The sequence below is a fragment of the Octodon degus genome, unplaced genomic scaffold (genome assembly GCF_000260255.1).
Source record: "Octodon degus isolate 3935 unplaced genomic scaffold, OctDeg1.0 scaffold00026, whole genome shotgun sequence".
Classification (NCBI taxonomy): Eukaryota; Metazoa; Chordata; class Mammalia; order Rodentia; family Octodontidae; genus Octodon; species Octodon degus.
Window position 1 is genome coordinate 18,050,213 of NW_004524602.1, and position 21,187 is coordinate 18,071,399.

Genomic DNA, 21,187 nt, shown 5'->3' on the forward strand with positions numbered 1-21,187 from the left:
CATTCCAAGGCAGATTAGGGCACAGCAGGCCGGCTGAAGACAGGAAGTGGCCTTTCAGTCACGGCCAGAACGTGTGCGAGGAGCAACTTCCTACCGGCCAGATGGAGAGAGGACCGAAGGTGGTGGCTGCCAACTTAGCCGTTGCTGCAGCCTTCCTGTTGCGTGGTCATCTTGTTCCTGAGGCGCCCCACCCTGCTGGTAGGACACAGCTCTACCCCGGACACGGGTCAGGCCCCCACCCACACGCAGAGGCTCCCACTCCTCGTGTGCCCACTGCTCCTTCAGCAGACGACGCTCAACCTCCAGAAAGGCAGCCCATGTGGCCACACTGAGCGCTCCAGACTTGGGGCAGCACGCCACGGCACTGAGTGTGAGGTCTGAGCCTCTCGCCGTGGCTGACCGCAGTCTGTAGGCAGCTCTGCATGTGAGGCCAGCCTGAACTGCACCACGTGACAGATTATCACTGCAGTTTCTCAGCAAGCAACCTGGGGTTCCATGAGCACCATCCCAAATCCGGGCCCATGCACCCAGGGCAGCTGGGCCACTCAGCCAGGCCTGAGGAGGTCACGTGAGCACTGCAGCAGGGAGCAGCAGGGGCTGCCTGGACATAGTGGCAGTCAGGAGAACTCGGAACAGATCACTTTCAGTGACTGATTCCAGCAAAGTCAGGCTCCCTGCTCGGAGCCACTAATGGCCTCAGGTTGGGAGCTCAATGCACAGACTGTGGGCAGCAAGGCACAGTGCTGGAGAGGGGGCCTCTTCTGCTGGCCTCGGGCCTCCTGAGTACCTGGCAGTTGCCTGAGGGACAGGGTGGGAGGAAGATTCTGGGGAGAAACTGGCAGGGGGCGAAAGCAAGGGTGAAAAATACAGCTTCAGAGTCAATGAGCACTGGAAAAGGTGATGCTCCCTACAAACTACAAAACGTGCCTCAACATACTTGACTTATAAAGAAGTCAGACCAAACTTATGCAAGATTTGGACACTTACTCAAAGTAGGCCACCTCATTTGCATTCAGGATGCACTGCCTACTGGGAGTTTGGGGAACCACTGACTGCAGGGGCTGGAACATGGGCGTGTTATATCAAAGGGGCGCAGGCACAGCTCCGGGCAGGCAGTGGCCAACTGCAGCTGCCCCAAGGGCTTACTCAGGTCCCCCAGGTCCTCCAAATGCTGCAGGATGTCCTGAAGAAATGCCCGATGCGACCTCAGCAGACCGGGCATCACGGAAGGCCCCCCAGACTGGCCTCTAGCACAGGCGGGAGGACAGACCTGAGGATAGAGGAATGGTCAGCCTGCCCCTCCTGTGGGGAAGACCTTGGCTTCCTGGAAGAGGGAGTCTCGGGTGCCTGCTGTGAGACCCAGGAGGATGCACACTGCCCGCAGGGGTGCCTGCCAGAGGCCAGGAGGAGGAGCTTGTGCAACCCCAGTTACAAACACGGGACGAGGCTCCCGCTCCGCCCTTCTCTGAAAAGGGCAGCTTGTGTTTTCCAGAATTTCTCGACCACCAGGCCCACCCGGCCCTCGGCATTCACCCTCTGGTTTCAGAATCCAGGCCTAGTGCTAGGCCTGGCGCTGGAGACACCAAGTTCTACCCTGCGGTAGCTCCTGAACATTCACCTTGTAGTTTCTTCTTTTTAAATTTTTTATTTGCTACAGGCTCTCACTATGCAGCTCAGACTCATAGTGATCCTCCTGTCTCAGCCTCCCCAGCGCTGGGATTACAGGCGTGCCCCACCACTCCCAGTCTCAGCGGCTGGCTCAGCACACCCAGGGCAGGGCCAGCATGGTACACATCAGGGATCGAACCCGGGTCCTCGTGCTTGCCAGACAGGTGCTTAGACTGCCGAGCAAGCTCCCCAGCCCCACACGCCCAGTTTGGAGAAAAGGAAGGAGTGAACACAAAGGGAAAGTCAGGATTTATCTGAGTGACACTGTTTATTGAGAGAAATCTTGCTGCACCCACGGAGGTAGCCACAGCAGGAAGGTCTTTTCCCCATGACAACCAAAGCAAACCCAACAGGATACGTGACCAGGCAAGGCAGATGCCACTGCAGCAGGAAAAGGACTTGCAGAGATAGGTGACAACCATCTGTTTGGCACTGCACTTGGCCGAATGTTTTTTACGTAATTTTGTTTCTTGTTAACCTGCTAAGGAATCATTCTGGAGCAGGGGTCAGCTCTTAAAGCAATACACAGAGGAAAGCAGGTATGTGTAACACACGCACATGATCGAAGAATGTGTCCAAGCTGGGAAAGCCCTGGGGCCCTAATTTTCCTCCTCTCCCAGCCAGCACCCCGTGCAGGTCGGGGGTCAGGAGACGCGCCAGGGCCCTGACACCTCCCCACGCCCAGTGCCCGCCCTTCTCACCACCGCCAGCTGCACCACGGACGTCACAAGCACCCTCAGGGCTCCTTCTAGGGTAACAGTGCGAGCACTGAGTGGCGTCCTCTGCTCTAGTCAGGGCCCTCTTGCTCCCAACAGCCGCTTCGCGGCAAAGACGAGGGGAAGCTGCCTGTCCACCACGCGCACCTGGCGCTCGCTGCCAGCTCCCAGGCTGAGCTCTTCCCCGCACGCTGGGTGCCCAGCGCGAGGCTTGGTGGGCTGGCTTCCTGGCAGGAATTTGGAAATGTAGCAGCAACAGGGAAATGAACGCATTCAGAGGGGCCTGGGGCCCCGTGATTGCCGCACCCGGAGAGGGCTAGGGGTTGGGCTCTGCGGTGCCCGGCCCTGCCACCCACTCCGTGGACAGAGCCCCAGGAAGCCCGCTTTACCCACCGTATTCAAGGCTGCCCAGCGCCAGGGGCCATGCCCGGCACACTACAGATACCCTCAGACCTGCTACATGGGCCAATGGCTGGGGCAGGTTCTGCCCACGCTGAGGGAGACAGCAGGGTCACGGGTGGCCGGGCGGAGGCGGAGAAAGGCTCAGCTCTGCAGCGCCAGGGCCCACCCCACAGGCGGAGGTCGCCGCGTCCTTGGAGCAGCTCTGGGACCCCGAGGAAAGCGGGTCCCCGTGCCACCTGTCGCGGCTTCTCTGGTCCTCAGCCCTGCCGCCTGTGAGGTGTAAGGGGGCCCCACAGCCACCTCCTGGGAAGCCAGGCCCGTACCCTGTGGGTGTGCAGGGCTCCCGGCCTCCTCCTGGCGCAAGGCTCCCATAATCCCACCCAATGCTGCAGCCCGCTCCCAGACTGAGCTGGTGCCCTCGAGCGAGCGGAAGGCAGCCTCCAGTCGGCAGCAGACCCGCTCTGCCTTCCTGAGCGCCGCAGCTGCAGCTCTGCCCCTCTGCCCCTCTGCTTCCTCTGCGCTCCGCCGTCCTGTCCCTCCGCCCTCCACACCCCTGCCCTCCGCGTCCCGCCCCCGGGTCCTTCTGCATCCTCCTCCACGCGCTTGCCCACACTGCCGCTCCCTTCTCTCCCCTGCCCCGCCCCACAACCTCACTGCCTCTTCCCGCCTCATGCTCACACTTAGCGGAGAGCCTTGGCCCCGTCCTCCTGAGGGTGGCGCTCAGAGGCCCACGGTGGGGGAGGCAGCACCGAGACAGCAGCCCCGGGGCCATACCACCTGCTAACACCTACAGTTCTCCCCACTGCCACGTGTGTAACGGAAAGCGGTGACCAGAAGCTGGTGTCAGCGTGACCCAGGAGCCGCCACTCCAGCTGCACTGAGCAACCAAAGCCCTAACCACAGGTGGGGTGACGGGGAGGCTGCGCCCGCTCCCTCCCAGGCAGATCCCCACGATCCTCCTTTCCAGCTCTGGTCTCCAAAGTGGTCCGCGTTCTTCACAGCCTCTCACCTCCACTTCTTAGCGAAGCCTAGCAGCTTAGAGTTTTTAAAAACAATGCTCGGGGTCGCACGTGAACTTTACAAAGAGCCCACCTAAAAGGCGGTGGGATGGTCCAAAGGGGTTTGCAGCAGTCCGCGCGCAGGCCTGGTTTGCAGCTCGCACGCCCCTCCCTCCCCACACCTGGCGCTGAAGCAGGAGCAGACGCCAGCCCACCGAGCGCCTCTCCCCACACAGGTGCAGTGGTGACTCCCTACCAGGCCCTGGAGACCCAGGGAGCCACGTCAAAGTGGCCAGCACCCCCGGATCCCCGCTACCTCCCACGGGGGTGCTGCAGAGGCCCGGCAGCAGGGAGGGCCGGGTTAGGTCTGGCTGACCACGGCGCTGTCCCTGGAGAAGGCGAAGCCCAGCGGAGCTTCGTAGAGGCTCCCGCCGTCGGTGCTGAGGTCATCCTCATCGTCCTCATCGTCCAGCACTTTACTCGGCAGCTTCTTCAGTCTGCGGAGACAGCACAGGCGCGTCCGTCCTGGGCCTGGCGCTCTCTGCTGTGTGGTGGAGTGGGCCACGGGCTCCTGGCCTCCACCCCTCAGGTGCCTGGGAGCACGCTCACCTCCCACAAGCCTGCCACGGAAGCTGGTGTCGCCAGCCACGGCTTGACAGGGCCATCATCCCACCAAATCACAGGCAATACATTTTAAATCTGGCACTAAATTCCCGTTGTACTACAATGAGATCCATTCTGGCCCCTTAAATGTCACGCACCAGCGCTGACCTCAGGCTCTAAGTCCTTGAACAGGCCCCGTGTGGGCACACCCTCCGTGGGCTGAGCACACCGCCTGGGCAGCCAGGGGCAGCGCTGGCCTCCAGGAACGGTGTGCGCACGGGTGGGTGCGGGCCTGGTCTCAGCCCAGCACTAGCCCTGGGGGAGGAAGTGGCCCATTGTAGGCCTTGCCATCCTGGTCCTGGCTCCTGGCCAGGGAAGCTTGGGACAGCACAGTCTTTTTGAGGATAAAAATCAGAACTTCCTCACTCAGACCAAATGGGCAGGGCCTACACTGACCTATCTGCTCACAGCCTTAGGCTGCCCTTATGTCCACAAGGTCCGTTCTGCTCAGCTGACCCTGCTGTAAGGCTGGCGCACACAGGACCCCACTAAACCTTGGACCAAGCCACTCGTCTGCAGCATGGGATGCCCTGAAGGCAGCAGTGGGGACTGGTCTGTGAAGGCAGCATTCTGAAGGCAGCAAGCACCCTCGGACGCTGGGGACGGGCGCCTGGCTCCGTGGCCACCACCTGTGCCTACCTGAAGTCCTTCCTCATGGAGGTGAGCTGCCCCTGCAGCTGCTCGTTCAGGTCCAGCTGCTCCTCCAGCTCCCTCTGCAGCTTCTTCTTAGAACTCTCCAGCCGGTCGATCTCCTCCTCGGCCTCCTCCACCTGCCGCTTCATCGCTTTCAAGCGCAAGCTCAGCTGCAGCAGGAAAGAGGGTGGCTGAGGGTGTGAGAGACCAGCTTGACACTGGGGGCGCCATCTTCCCCCTGGTGAACTGGTCTAATGGTTTCTGAAAGTCAAGGTTATTGTTCCAGGACTGTGGAAATTCCCTGTTCTGTGAGCAGCGTGGATAAGCAAGCAGAGGCGGCGGCGACGGCCCAGCCTACAGGCACCCGCGGCCTCCTCCCACTGCCCCCGCCTGAGATGGGAACAGACTCCACACCTGGTCCTTCTGGTCGGTCAGCGACAGGTGCTCGTCATCCACTTGCATCAGCAGCTCCTTCACCTTCCGCTCCAGCCTGCGGTTGCTGAGCTGAAGACTGGCGCGGTCCCTGCAGGGGTGAGGAGCAGAACAGGGCACCTCTCATTCTCCACCAGAGGGAGGCAGTAGCTGCGGAGTGGGGGACCCACCAGCCATGGGCACCTGGCCAACTGGAGCTCAGGGTAAGAGAAGACACAGGAGCAAAGGGCAGAACAGGGCTTAGAAGGGGGACCTGCCCAGGCATGGGGCCAGCAAGGAGCTCAGCTGGACCGGAACGGTCCTGAGCTCACTGATTCTGACACAGAATCACAGCCAGCCGGTGTCGGGTCTACTCCAGCCCTCGCCAGCATGGGCCCCCAAGTCCTATGGGTCACACTCCTGTGCCATGTGCGACGCCTTCCAGAAGCTGAGGGGTCACGAACAAGAGCTAAGCCTGGTCACGCTCATCCTGGCGCTGGTCCTCAGGTGTGCAGAGAGCGCCCCGCAGAGAATCCTGGGCTTGGCAGGGAGCGGCCACAGGCCTCGCTTCCTCCCGCCCCCCCCCGGACCCGCCCACCACCGACAGTGGCCAGGGCCCCGTCCCCATGCTGCAGGATGGAAGGGGGCCGCGCACCTCTCCTCACTCTCCAGGCGTTCCTCCAGCTCCTCGATCCGCGCCTCCATCTGCACCACCAGCCCTTCCTTACTGGACCTGTATGAGCCTTCCAGGTGCACAATCCGGCTCTTCAAGTCTTTGTTCTGGAACCGAAATGGGACGTGTGGGCACCCTGTCTGACGCGCTCTCTGAGTGCGGTGTCCTAGCAGGCCGTTCGCCCACAAGCCTGAAGAAACTCTTCCCAGTGTCCTGGGACTCGCAGGCTCATGCCATGGGTGTGCCGCTCCCGAGCGCCAAAGCCGGGCAGGGGAGGGGACTCGGGCTGCGCCCTCACCTGTCTCTCCAGGGAGATCTTGTCACACTCCAAGTCCTGTCGCACAGCTCGCTCCTGAAGAAGCTCGTTCCTCACCTGCTCCATCTACAAGCAGAGCAGCCGAGGTCAGAGGGGCTGACTGGCAGCCTGCATGCGCAGAGGCTCCCAGGGGCTGAGTTCAATGACCGAGCTGGTCTCCCTCAGGGAGGCCAACCCCGAGCCGGCTTCTCAGCCATCTGCCCAGAGCAGGACTATTTCTGAGATGTTTTTGGCTGCTCCATGACGGCAAAGATCACAATTCAAACAGCAGCCCTCACCACAGCAACCCCTGCTGCTCCAGGCGGAACCGTGTGCTTGGGTGCATGCAGGAAAGGACACACTGACACTCCGACCCTAGGGGCCACCAGTGTCCCCACTTCTGTTTCGGGCATGAGGAAGGAGGCTTGTGGCCGCATCCACAGGCCTGGGCCACCGGGAACCCGGAGGCGGGAGCAAGGTCCCCCAGGGGCCTCCACCAACGCTGACTTAAGGCTTCTGGACCCCCGAGCTCCGAGACCACAAGTCTCCTGGTCCTGGGTCTCCCCACTTGCAGGTCTCTGACAGGAGGTCTCCCAACATGGTGCAGAAACATAAGTGGGAATGCTGTGCAACTCTAGGGCTGGTGGGGGTCCCAGTGTCCTCGTGTAGGTGGGAAAGGAGCTGCACCCGCAGCAGGGGCTCCATAGTAGTGAAAGTGTGGAAGCAGGGGCCACATCCACCCGCAGAACCACCACCGAGCAGCTTGAATGCCGCACCAGACTCCGGGGGCAGCAAGGCCAGCACAGCACAACTGTCCCTTCCTTCTAAGGCTGGGTAAGCACTTCTGCGGTTCCACATGGCCACGAGAGACATGCATGAAGGCCTAGACACAGGGTCTTGGGAGCATCTGAGACAGGCTCCTCTGGCCCAGCACCAAGCTGAGTTTTTTGTTCCCTGCCCAAGCACCTGATGGAGCAAAAGACAAGCCCACATTTCCCAATCCCCACTAAGCAAGGCGATGGGGGCTGGGCATGGTGGGGAGACCCCACACAGGCCGGGCTTGTGCCTGCTCCCTGGCTCCCACCTGGCCTCAGTGTGCACACAGTGTCCAGCCCAGAGCGAGCAACTTGGCATGAGAAACAAGCAGGCTGATGGCGGATGAGGAGGGCCCAGGGGTGGGCCTTGGGCAGTGCAGGAGGGCGGGTACATATGGGGTTGGGGCTGAGGAGATAGCGCGGGGCATGAGCACCTGCCTGGCAAGCGCAAGGTCCCAAGTTCAATCCCTGGTTTTTTCTTTAAAAAAGAAGAAAAATGAAAAGGTTATACTCAGGAATCCCTGGACTCAGCCTTCTAAGTCATGTGGGTTTGGAATTTCACAGCAGGGAAAACTGAAGCCCAGGGATATAGCAAAGGTTCAGGGAGGCAGCTGGCCTCGAGCCCAGGCCAAGCCATGCCACCTCCACCCCTCAGCTGTTCTGCATCACTCAAGAGACCCAGCGAGAGCAAAGGACACAAAGGGAGCTCGATGCAGACACAGCTGTAACCTGGAACAAAGCACGGGAGGGCGGCACCCAGCTGTCCTGCGTCTAGCCCACCTGTCAGGTAGGCAGCAGAGCACAAAGTGCTCCCAGCAGGGAGGGAGGGAGGAGCCTGAGGGGTGCCGGGGTGCCACGCAGCGTAGTCAGACAGGTGACCCACAGGAGAGAGTGACATGTGTGGCACCTGCAACCCTGCTCCTTGCCAGTGCTGCCAGCCTTGGGGAAGGAGGAAAGCCCCAGAAGCCCCACCAAGGCCGCAGCGCAGTCGTGATGCAGGAGAGCGCCATCACACTCACCAGTGTCAAGTCCAGTTTGGGGAGCTGGCTGACCTCTCAGGGACTCCTGTGCCCCAGAGAAGCTTCTCCCTCTGGGCCTCTCTCAACCCCCAGGATCGAACTACACAGCAGGGCAACACCACCCTGGCCTCGGGGCCAACCGAGCATGCATGGCCTGGTGGGTGATGCGAACCCCTGGCAGAGTCCTCCTGCACGCATAATGGGTTCTCTCCAGCCTGGGGCAGCAGCTCCCTCTGCGAAGTTCTGGCTCCACTTGCACAGACCCGCCCAAGCCAGGGAAGCCCTCCATCCCTCACTCTCCACCAAGAACTACAGCTGCAAGAACCCTGGTACATGTGGTCCTTGCACCTCTTGGTGAGCTCTAGGCCAGGTCTCCCGCCCAGGTCTTGGCCTTAGGATGTCGCTTCAGGTACAAAATCCTTCTTATCACCACCCAGGCGGGTCTGTGTCCCCAGTGACAAGGTGAAGGATGCCTCTCGTGTTCTCGCACTGAAAGTGCCACGCCACAGACCCTTCCTGCTAGAGTCCCCGATACGGCCACTCCCACCCACAGCTGCGGCTTGAGGAGCGCAGCACCCATCTTCAACCTGCCGGACCTGGGACGGGTCTTCTCTGCACCCCTCGTCCAGGACACCACAAGCCCTGACGCTAAGGCAGTGCCCTGGAAGGCTCCTCCAGGAGCATCCTCTCTGCAGCCCACTGAGTCTGGACCCACAGCTGCTGCAACCTGGAACCCCCTGAGCTATGTGCAGAAGACAGCAGCTGGCTGCTGCACCTCCCTAGAGGCTGCAACACACTGCAGCCCAGGAGAGTGCCCCTCTGCGCTCCAAACCCGCTGCTACCGGCGCCAGGCCCGTGCTCCACGTGGGGTGTGCGAAAGGCCCCGTCCCTCGGGCTGTTGCCGCAACAGGCCTGCAGGTCTCCTTAGCCCTACAGTGATGGGGGATCTCCAAAAAGCCTGCGGCCCAGGAACCACGACCCTGGCGCCGAGGCACGAAAGTGGGTTCAGGCGTCCAAGCGACCAACTGATGGCTAAAGAAATTACAAGAGCCCTACGAGTAGAGCCAAAATGTCCCTCAAAAGCCTCATCGAGTTGAAGCTGCGTGGGGGTGGGGCTCCACGTGCCAATCAGCAAGCGATCTGCAGCGGTCTACTGAACAGCAAGGGCCACAACCCGAGCCTTCCAACGCTGGGTTTCTCAAGGTGGAGATGTGTGCTGAACTATGTCCAAAGCCCACGAGCTCCTCATACTTCCCACGTACGTCTTTCTCCTCATTTCTCTGCCCCTCACATGACCTTACAGACCTCACTTCCCTTCTACCTCCTGACTGGAGACACAAAACAAAACTTCAAATTCTATTTTCTCATTGCTTTTTCTTCTTTTTCAATTTTATGTCATCTGATTTCATTTTATTCGATTCCCCTTCCCCTTTTCTTCTAGTTCTCAGCCTGTCTTCATTGCTGCTATTCAACTTACTGGGTCACTGATGGTGTAAGAAACTTTTTAACTGCCTGGCAAGTGCAAGGTCCCGAGTTCGATCCCTGGTGTCCAAAAAAAAAAAAAAAAAAAACCTTTTTAAATGAATGAAAGTTTTAAATCAAGTATTGGGCCAGGTATGGTGGCACGTGCCTGTAATCCTAGCACTTGGGAGGCTGAAGCAGGAGGATCGCTGTGAGTTCAAGGCCAGCCTGGGCTACAAAGTGAGTTTAAGGCCAGCCTGAACTGCACAGAGAGACCCAGTCTGAAAAAGGCTAAATAAATAAAGTATTGATACAAGATTGTGTCTCCGAATGTTGTTGACACTGGGAACTGCTATAGGCCCTGAACCCGGCTCTTTGGACAGGTGGACGCAGCTGACGGCACTGAACACGTCCCAGGAGAACCCTGTGCTCCAGATACTGCCAGGGCTCTCTAGCCTACCTAACCTACAACGTTCAGCACAAAAGCAGAATAATGAAAAACAACCCTACCAGATGCCTCCAAAAATTCCTAACTCCCTGAGGTCCCAGGCACTGAAGTGGGTGAATTTCCAAAGAGTCCAAAAATCAAACACTTAATTGAAGAGGCTGGGCGTTTGTCACACACCTGTGATCGCAGCACTCAGAGGCTGGGGCTGGAGGACTACCATCGGTGTCTGAGGCCAGCCTGAGCTATGTAGGGAGACCCTGCTCCCAAATACCAAACACCAAGACCAAAATAACCGAAGAGACCAAAGTCAAACAAACACATGAATGAAGCGATTACTAAGATGTTCACTAAGCTCAAAGATGCAAACAAATAGTTAAATGATTCAATAAACACGACGATGAGTGAGTTTAAAGAAGAAGATACAAATAAAGAGCTGAATGATTCATGGAAGACAATGTGGGCTGGTAATGACCATGTCAGTAAAGAGGTCCTGGAAATGAAGAACTCGGCTGAGCGCTTCGGCGGCAGGCGGGAGCAGACACAGAGGAGCGCAGCAGGACTCTGGGGCAGGCGCACAGCAGGCCTTCACCCGGCAGGACTCGGAGAACCGCGAGGGGCTGGCCGCGAGCTCCTCCATGACCCTAAGGACGGTAAGGATTGAGGCAGGCGATGAAATCGAATGGAAGGTCTAAAAAATGTATTCTCAAAATCACGTAGAAAATTTCTCAAATGCAGAGCATGAAACAGAAACTCAGAAAAATGAGGCATTTAGAACTCCAAACACACACGACCAAAAAAGAACCTCTCTGCAATGCATCACAGTCGAAAGTCAGAAAAGCAGACCGCTAAAGCCAATACAGAGACAGACCCAGTAACAAGGTAAACCCACTGCAGTGGCAGCAGATATCTGAACAGGAGGGGCTGAAGGCTATTAAGGTCTAAAAGAACATAATCATCCATCCAGATTACTTGAACCTGAAATTTTCCTTCAAACTTGTCAGAAAAATTAAGACCTTTCAGACAGAGACAGTCCAGTAAATATGTTTCGAGAGCAACACTCAACGTAAATAGTCCTAATTCCCCAACCAGAAGACACTGGCTGGCAGCATGGGTGCGGGAAAATAAAACCCAGCTACATGCTGCCTGCAAAAGACAGACTATCTGCAAAGAAACGCAGGCTGAAAATAAAAGGCTAGAAACTGACACCCCACACGGCCAGAGCTCAAGAGCGTGCGAGCAGGAGCTAGAAAAGCTCAAAAGAATGGACCCCAAATGAAGACCTCAATCCAGAAATGGGAAACTGAGGGCTGGGGAGATAGCTCAGTGGAATAAGCGCTTGCCTGGCAAGCACAAGGGCCTGAGTTCAATCCCTAGTATGTCAAAAAAAAAAAAAAAAAAAAATTAGAAGTGGGAAAGTGAGTTAAACAGGCACTTCTCAAAAACAGTACAGATGGCCAGCGAGAACTGGAAGAACACAAATGCACGGTATCTTCAGCCACAAGGAAACTGTAAAGGAAAACACCTCCAAGATTCCACCTCACTCGAGCTAAGAGTAGCCGTCAGTAAGGAAACAAAAGACCTCAGACTCTACTGAGGATGTAGGGAAAGCAAGCTTTCTGCACTGTTTGTAGAAATGGAAACAGGTTCAATCTTTGTGGAAATCAGTATGGAACATCCTGAAAAGAAAACATTAACTGTCAAGTCCATGTGACCTCTCTCGCGTGTCCTCCCAGCTGCACAATTCATAGTAGCTCAGCTGTAGAAACAGCCCAGAAGCCCACTAACAGACAAGGGGTAAAGACAATGCGGCATATACACACAGTGGAATATTATTCAGCCACAAAGATGGATAAATGTGAGTTATTGTAGGAAAATAGATCTTGAGACCATAAAGCTAAATGAAATAAGCCAAACACAAAAAGTCTGATTACTGATTCATTTCTCTTATATGAGAAACCCAGAATACAAATAAACTTAAGAGTTTCTGGATTTTTTTTTAATGTATTGACAGGGTCTACAGGGTCTCACTACACAGCTAGAGCTTGTAGTGATCCTCCTGTTTTCAGCCTCCCAAGCACTGGGATTACAAGCATGTGTGCCACCACCCCCAGTCTCAGCTGTGTCTCAGTGTCCCCCTGGGGGCAGGGCCGGTACGGCAGGCCAGGGACCAAATCCCCTTCTCTGCTCCTCCTAAGCAGGTGCTTTAGTCCGCTGAGCTCTCTGGTCAGCCCTTTTAAGAGTAAAAGAGAGGCGATCCAGTGGGACCCAAAAACTATGGACTCAACGAAGGCGGCCCGCAGTGAGTGATGAGGAAAATGCTGAGCGCGGGCACCCAGTAGAATACTCTCTGCCCATGCCAAGAGCGGCAGTCGGTCACTGGCAGCACTGGGACGGAAACAGAAGTGGTTACGCTGAGTGAAGTAAGCCAGACCCAGAAGCACAAATACCACACGTGCTCCTGGGCAGAAACTGAGACGGCAGCCTTGTGCCGGGGACAGAACGGCACGGCCGCCACTAGACATTGGGAAGCGCAGTGGGGGCAGCCGGGCAGAAAGCAGTTTAACGAGAGCAGAGAGATCAGAGCAAGAACAAGTACGCCTTCTGCCTTCACACTGGAGGGCAGCCGCTGGCAACACAGCCCACGACCTGTTTCAAAACGACTAGAAAAGACAAGCACAAAGTTCCCAGCACTTAGAAATGGCTGACGGCTGAAGAGATGGAAAGGCTTGCGGCCCTGGTTCTTACGCAGTCTGTATGGGTGCTAAATGGCCGGAATGTACCCAAGAAAGATATGCAAACACTGTGTCTCAGTGCAGGAGGGCAGCCCAGTTTCCCTGCGGCATCCCTGGGAAAATTCCAGCAATGCAAAGGGTCGGCCGGTGCTCCCACAAGGAACCCGCCTGGCCGCCCCGTGCCGCTCAGCCAAGAGCCGCTGAGGATCACATGTGGCCCAGGCACCAGACCAATTCCGGCAAATGCTCCCGCGCATGGTGTTCATGCGTAACGAATGCATGTGCACACCCCCGCTCGGAAGAGGCTTTCTGTGCCAGCGGAGGAGCCCCACACTGGGGAGGCATCAGAAAGGCCGAGCCACGGGGTTTCACAGCCCTGAGCACCGCCTGGCACCTTGCCCTGCAGCAGGAAGCAACACACAGGTGACAGCCCTGCCAGCTCCCTTCTGGCTTTGCCTTCGCCTGCCTGTGACCTTGTTCCTCTTGCCTCTGGGATCCAGGCTTTGTTCCCACACAAGGAAATGGAATGAGTCAACCCATAAGCCCTTTGGCAAAGGCAGCCAGAACAGCCCCGTGAGCAGCCGGAGTAAGGTCACGGAGGAGGGACAGCTACAGGTGAGGGCCACCTGCACGGCTGTGTTCATGGCTCAGGGCATGGGCTTGCGGGGCTCAGAGGACAGCCACAGCAAGAGTGGGAGAAGGACAAGGTTCAAAACATCAGAAGCCAGAGGGGCTGGGGAGATAGTGCCTTAGTCTAAGCACCTGCCTGGCATGCACGAGGACCTGGCTTCGATCCTCAGCACCTCATGCCATGCTGGTCCCAAATTCCAGGCACGCCCTGCCGGCCACCAAAACCAGGTACAGTGGCACATGCCTGTGACACCCTGTACTAACTAAATAAATTGATTTAAAACATCAGAAGCCAGACACAGACCAGCAAAGCAGAGGTCAGGGTCTAACTGCTGTGCCACCCAGGAGCCACCAGAAGCAGCTGGGCCAGCCCTGCGGTGGAGAGTTCACACCTGAGCCTACAGTTGGCACCACAAACTCGGACAGGAGTCTCTCCCTATCCTGATTTTGTGGGAGGCTAGGAACCTGCATGAGTCGTCCGCAGGAAGTGGCTCTGGGATCCCAGCCAGGCTTCCAGACTAAGATCCAAACTGCTTTCCCTCCCCACTGCCTCTCTGCAGACCGGCAGGACCCAGGTCTCTTGGTGAGGGGACAGATTCAGGAGGAAGCCCATCCAAGGCCAGGGGCCGAGGCAGAGGGCACCAGCACGGACTGAGGAATCGGGGTCCTAACGCTGGGCTCAGGAAAAACCCTGACCTCGAAGCCAGAGCCCCTAGCCACAGTTAGATCCCTCAAGGCCACCAGCTGGAAAACACTGTGCCACTAAGACACATGTCCCTGCACACAGGGACTCCAGCAGAGGGTGCCTGCCAGGGCCTCTGCAAGGTCAGGGCCTCCCTGGAGAGCCCAAGCTCTGCTTTGGTAACTTGCCTGAGGAAAGAAGAAAACCAGACCAATTATTCATGGCCCAGATGTCATCTCAGGAGATGGCCTGGAAGTGTGAGGTGAAGTACTATAAAACCTAACAGTCACTGGGGCCTAAGAAGTAGCTCAGTAGTCTAAGCACCTGCCTGGCAAGCACAGGACTTGGGTTCCATCACTGGTATTGCATGTCGTGCTGGCCCCACACTGAGCTGGCCACAGAAACCAGGCATGCTGGCTCACACGGGCAATCCCAGTGCCGAGGAGGCTGGTCACCTCGCGTCTGAGCTGCACGGTGAGACCCTGTACCAAATAAATTTAAAAAAAGATTTTTAAAAAAAAAATAAAAAAACTTAACAGCCACTGGGATCAGAAGGTCAGTTTTTCTTGAGCCTTTTCACAAACATGATAGGCTTCTTACAATTCTTTAAGAAAGACAGATGACAAATTCTAAAATAAACCTTAGGCTAGGACTCCTACAGTGTGTTAAGGAGAATTCTCCAAGTAGGACGTGTCGCCGGAAGTATTCTAGGAGTCACCGCCTGGGCTCTGCGCCGGCCCGAGGACTTGGAAATGGTCCCAGCTGGATTCCTCTTCCCTTGAACAACAAAGACAAACAAGCAAACTGCCTGGCTGGGCAGCCGGGCTGGGGCCACGGAGGTGGCCCAGGACGTCTTTCTCTCTACCTGTCTGCGGTTCACTCTCCAGCGGTATCGCCCACAGCATAAACTTCGCAGTTACACTAAAATTGAGTGAAAAGCAACAGAAGAACGTGAGACCCTGATGCTTGGGTCAGAAGCAGCAGGTCGGTTCCAGAGCTTTGTGTCAGTTGCTACTGCCCTCAGGGCTGGACGAACTACCTTTGGGGTTAATGAAAAGCCAGAACTCCTACACTTATGACTGCTAATTGCAACACTTAACCCCTCTCCTGCGTCCAGCGCTGGGCTGTGACGAGGTTGGGGGCATGCACTTTCAGGGTGGCATTAAAACCAAAACCACAACAAAGTCATGGTAAAGCAACTGCACACACTGGGGTTTGGGCAGCTGACATACTGTGGAGCAGGGCTGCGTCCTTTTAACGAACAGGAGAAAGCCCCTCGTGTCTCTCTGTTCCCCGTGAAGGGCACTTGTTTTTGGTCCACCTGACTGGCAGCTACGTGACTCGCCATTCCCAGGTGACTGCCGACCCCAGCCACTCTAGCCCCTGGGACCTGTCCTGCGGTTGCCACGGCAGAGGGACAGCCTCACCCAGCCCTGGGAAGGCAGCAAGGTTACCACAGCTTGAGCTGGTGCTTTTCCTTGCTTGCCAGCCGCCCGGGTGGTCTGAGTCATCTTATCCCTGGGGCTTGCTGTGCCTGACCTGCATGCTCAGCAGAAGGCCGCACCTTTTCTCGTGTGGCCCGAGCCCACTGACCATCTGCACTCAGCCACCAGGGCTCAGCAGCCCCGGGCACATCTGGAGCCCACCAAGCTCGGCATCACACGGGCATCCGGGACCTGCGCTCGTGAAGAGCCAGGCAAGGGTCGAGGTGCTCACCAAACACAGTGACATTATTTGTAACCTGGGAGTCAAGGCCTAAATGCACCTGGTCAGCGGGGTCTTGTGACCCTGCCGTAGTCCACAGGGGCAGAATCTGCAGTGGCCCTGCACCTCAGGGACAGTGGACGTCACGTCTCTGCCCCTCGCAGTCCCTGATCACAGCAGGGGAAATCCCAAGGGGCCCACCTGGTGCTGGCAACCACATGTCCCTCTCTGCTGAGGGCAACAGCCATAATTTTTGTAGGAAAAGCAGAAAAACGGATTTCTCAGGATTGAAACAGACCCAGTGCTGGCAAGACGCCCGCTATTTAACCAAAGTTTCTTTACCACATAGAGCAATCAGGAACCTTTCCATCTATGAGGCAAGTATGAGAAAACAGACCCTCTTCACCTTGGGATCTTTGTCTTTTTTATACAAAAGAGGATGTTATTTTATCAGCTCCAAATCTTGTTCTTCACATTGGCCAGACTCGCACACAAAGTGCAAGGCTCCGGGAGGTTTGGAAGCCCTTCTGTCCATCGGGGCTCCCAGAATCCATCAGTCTGAACAATGCTGTCCTGAGCACGCACACACAAAGGCCCAGCAAGGCTGGGGACGAAAAACAGCACAGCCGGCATGTCCTGGGTGTCACACAGACAGACATGCAAAAGAGCAACCCAGGACGAGAGAGTGCGGCATGCTCCCTCCTCAGGACGGCCCTGTCTGCCCTCTGTACCCCAACTTGGGCGCACCTGTCTGCCACCACACTCTGTGCCTTTGCCCACTGTTGTGCTCAACAACCCACGATGGCTCCCCACGACCTCGTGGACAGGCATGGAAAAGCCTCTGCCTGCCTCTCCAGATCTGCCTTCCCGTCCCTGACAGAAGCCGGCAGCACGCCTACCGCTCATGCCTGCGGCTCACCGCCCCTCAGCGGGTCTGCTCGCACCAACCAAGTTTCATTCTCGTCCGGCCCTCTTTGGTTCCACTCCTGCTCCCAAGTTGGTCCCAGTCCTGCCAGCCTTCAGAGCTCACCCCCAGCCTCTTCCTTTCCTACCCCACCTGAGGCCGTCCCTCCTGCACGCCGCTTGGCTTCCCCTTGCCTTCAGTCCCTGCTCTGCTTTACTCTCAGTTTGCCACTTACTGCACCTGACCCAGCTCCTTCAGCCTCAGGCCTCAGGCCAGGAACCTGTAGCTTTCCCACAGGACCTTGCAAGTGTGTCCGCCACATTCGGCATGCACTGGGAGACAGAGCTGCCTTTGGGACAAGGGGCCCAGGGCCAGCTCTGCAGCTGACGGTCCTGCGATTCCGGCCAGAGCACCAAGGGCCCTGGTCCTCAATCTCTCACCCCTTACGCCCCCAGTCTGCAGGGCTGACCTCGAGGTCACACCAGACCTCAGGCTCCACTCAGTAACGCAGCTGGAGAATCTGTGTGGTTCTCCACCCCACCACTGCTGAAGACTCCCAGAAGAGAGCAGGCTTGCAGGGCTCGTCTTTGTGGGCATGTAATGAAGGACCTCAAAAAAGGTGAACTGGACATGCTGGGTTTTACACAACCTTCCTGACACACTGCAAGGTTAGAAAGTAGCAAAGCCTTCAGAACCTCCTCAGCCAGCAGCCTCACTTTTACAGCTCCAGGAGGCTGGGCTCTCCGAGCCCTGAAGCGCTGGTGCCAGACGAGCAGGTTCCGGCCGGCCAGGTCAGCTCTGCTCACTTCCTCCCTAGGCCCACTTCAGCTCCCTGGCTCAGTGCAAACACTATCGAGCTTGGCCACGCCACAGAGCACAGCCCATTCCCCAAATTCTACGTGCTTGCAGGGAGGAAAGGGGCTGGATGGGGCAAGATCTCAGGCAGCCTCAGCAAGGGAGGCTGCCAGGTTCCAGTTCAGTGCATCTGTGTTTTGGTTTGGGTGTAAAACACGATGCTGGAATTCTGTCTCAACTGCCTGGGTGTTCTGGGTGTTTTAAGACGACATGCTTTCCCACCACCCCTTGTGCAGAAGTCACAAGAAAGGTTGGCAAAACAACTCCTGGTCACTGCTATTGTGGGTGCTCAGAGGGCGGAGGCTGCCGAGCTGAGCTGCAGGAGCTCAGGGAGAACAGCTTTAATTCCGCTGGGTGAGGGAACTTAGAGAAGGCGAGAACTTTGGCCAGCATCAGGCTGAGCTCCCTCCTGGGTGCTGGATCCAGGCAGGTGCCTCCCCAAAGCTCTGTAGCCCTGGCACCCAAAGCTTTCATGCCATTAACAAACCAGACCCTGGCTCGGCACTTCCTCTAAGTTCATGGCGCCCAGGCAGGAGGAGCACGCCTGTTTGCAGAGAAAGCCGGCACCGGAGACAGGCAGGCAGACGGAAACGAAGTCAGCGACTGCTCCAGCTCCAGCAGGCACAACCAGTGCACAGCATGGCCCTAAGAACCGCAACCTCCAGCCCTTGTCCCCCAAAGGGAAGGAAGGCTAAGGCGCGTGAACAAGCAGCACAGGCAGATGGGACAGACGGCGCTCACACCACTGGTGTTCAGAGCTTTCACTTCAGTCTTTTATCTGACAAGCCTCACTCCAAGGTTTTGGTAATACTCTTTTAATTAGCAAGTGTCAGTCTCACTTAGGAGAAAGTTGATGGTGTTGAGACTCCACTGAGGCCCAGGCAAGCACAGGAATGGGAGGCTGAGTGGAACAGCCCTGCCACTGCGAGTCCTTGTCCCAAGTGGCTCACAGGATGCAGATCCCAGCTTTGAGACAGAGCCCCCCGCCTGCCACTGCTGGGGCACCCCAGCGCTCTGCCCAACCACTTGGAGAACCCAGAAACCTGTGATGGCTCCGAGGAAGCAGCTTGGGAATTAGTTCCGTTCGCACCAGTGAGGATGCAGACTGTCCTCAGCTGCTTCACAGCACTGCCGTGAAGATCGGATGTAAGGGACACTCATTACACAACTGCAAGCAGATCTGCGCCTGGGAGGCCCCGGGTGTGCACACGGCTGATCTGCCTGGAGACTCCTCGAGGGAAGGCTCTCAGGGGTGTGAGTTCCACCGCCCTACCAGAGCCCTGCTGCTGCCTGTGTCACACAGCTGCCTGACAAACTAAAGCTTCCTAAAGCCTCAGCTCAAGTACTCGGCCTTGGACAACGTCGACTGGCCTGCAGGACCCCCATCCCCACACTGCACGGCCCCCAGCTCTGCCTGAAGTCCTGCCCGCAACCTCTCACGTGGCCCCTCTCACACGGACACTCAGGTACCACTCGGCCTCGGCACCTGCTCCCTGCTCCAGCTGATCCTCTCAGACAGCAGATCTGAGTTGCTTCTTTCTTCTTCCAGCTCCGTCTCCAGCTGAGCCACCTTGTCCTAGGAAAAACAACGAATGCAGGTCACTTCACTGAGCAGGACGTGGAGCCAGGACTGCCCTGTGGAAGAAAAACCCCACAGGCACAGGCGACCCGAGTGTCACCAGGGTCTGGCAACAAGACGTGACTATTTCTTACGCTGCCCAAGCAAGGCAGTCATGTTAAAAGCCACATCTTACTGCTTTGGTGATGTAAAAATGCAGTGGTGTGTGTAGAAAATACATTTAAGAAGAAAAAGTCATCTACACCCTAACATAAAAGCAAAGGATATTTTGGCAGGTTGCCTTCAAATCTTTTTTCACTCTATCCATCCAATACTTTTAAAAGTTACAAGTGAGCCTGTTAGCCACTAAGCCCAAGGTTGGGCCTGAGGAGCCAGCCTAGCACGTGGCTCCGGGGCTTCCTGCTGGGGCAGGGTCTGCCTTCCTGCTGCTCAGAGACCTAGAGCCTACTCCCCCTCCTGCACCGGCCTCTCTGGGGATACTGGAGTCCGAGGATGGCAGTGGCCAATTCTGGTAAACAGTCATCAATTTGTATCCTTGCTGACTCCCAACCTGGTATCACTAACTGTGAAAAGGAAGAGTATCAAAGCAGCTTCACATATGAAGACTCTTCCAACCAAATCACCCCCCATTGGCATGGGCACTATAGGCATTGTGTCCATTTCTCCCAGGTCAGCAGGAGTGTCACAGGTCTGGGCAGGCCCAGAGCCAGGAACGCAATTAGCACTCTGAGCCTTGACACCCAGGCTAGCAGCATTCATACATAAGCAAAACTTCCAGAGTTGATCGACAAGCGCGGGAGGGGGGTTGCCCTATGCACCCAAGATTAAACTCTCAGAACTCCTGCGCATGACAGAGCCTGCGAACAGCCTTCCCTGCTAGTGTTCAGAACCTACAGGGACACTAGGAAGCTGCTCTCCAGAACAGAGACCCACTAGCCACCTGGGGACAGCTGGGTCCTCCCCAGAGCTGCTGTTCATGCAGGTCCCACCTCCTCCCAGGCCCACTTCGCACAGGCAGATTCCCCAAGGATCTGCGAAGGCTGCACCCACGTAGAGAAAATGTCCACTGTATGGAGAGCTCTGGAGCCCCGAGAGTTCATTTATTAAGGGCTAGCGAAGACACAGGCAAGACACCAGCCACAGCAAGGTCCTGCCGGCCACCTTAGGGAGGAGACACGGGGAGTACGCTCTCCTGCCTGGACAGCCAGTCGTCCTATCATTAATGGAGAAATATCTACAACATTGCACAAGGCCAACGCAACTTAGTACACTACCACTTCTAGTTCTTAAGTCAGCAGAACAAATGATCTTTTTAATTAAAAAACAAAACAAAAACAAAAACAAAAACAAAAAACCTCTAGCAGGGATGCCCAGACAACCTAATCTTCAGCTAAAACCACTTATCTACAGGCTCCTCCTGCCCCAAGTCCACAGCATCCACGGCCCAGGCCAGGACCCCTCCTACTGCACGATGGGCTGGCTGGGCCCTAGAAAACTCCTTTTCTAGGTAACCATGTTGGCCTTCACTAGCCTGCAAATGACCTATCCTGGAGCGACGTTAGCAAACAGCAGTTCCACAGAAAAGTCATAGAACTGAAATCAGATTATCCTGGCCTCTAAAAGAGGTCCACCTAATAACGTCATCCATAGTGGAAACAACACTCCTCAGGTCCTATGAAGGACCACATCTCCTAGAGGCTTTGAAAAGTAATTTCTGGTTTTTTGCAAAGCTGAATCAGGAACTCCACTGATTTAGGACTTAAGCCCAGAAATTTAGAATTTGTCCCCAACCTTGAGCACTGACTTTTACCAAAACCTTGACAGTTTTAACTTCTCTTCAAGTCTAAGCCTTGTTTTGACGGCTACCTCTGCACTGTTCTGGAGCACACGGCTATGTGC

At 56.6% G+C, this 21,187-nt stretch overlaps 1 protein-coding gene across 1 annotated transcript in view; it reads right to left on the reverse strand.

Annotated features, from left to right (window-relative positions):
* Window positions 1-3,983: 3,983 nt before the first annotated feature.
* The window catches only part of Cgnl1 (cingulin like 1), a 123,637-nt gene continuing 106,433 nt past the window's right edge, over window positions 3,984-21,187 (reverse strand). Inside the window, exons 13-18 of the mRNA XM_023712661.1 lie at window positions 19,196-19,285; window positions 6,463-6,546; window positions 6,147-6,271; window positions 5,495-5,603; window positions 5,087-5,250; window positions 3,984-4,281 (exon numbers count right to left, since the gene is read on the reverse strand). Coding sequence (XP_023568429.1) covers window positions 4,146-4,281; window positions 5,087-5,250; window positions 5,495-5,603; window positions 6,147-6,271; window positions 6,463-6,546; window positions 19,196-19,285 — 708 coding nt within the window. The 3' untranslated portion in view covers window positions 3,984-4,145. The remainder of the gene's footprint in view (window positions 4,282-5,086; window positions 5,251-5,494; window positions 5,604-6,146; window positions 6,272-6,462; window positions 6,547-19,195; window positions 19,286-21,187) is intronic.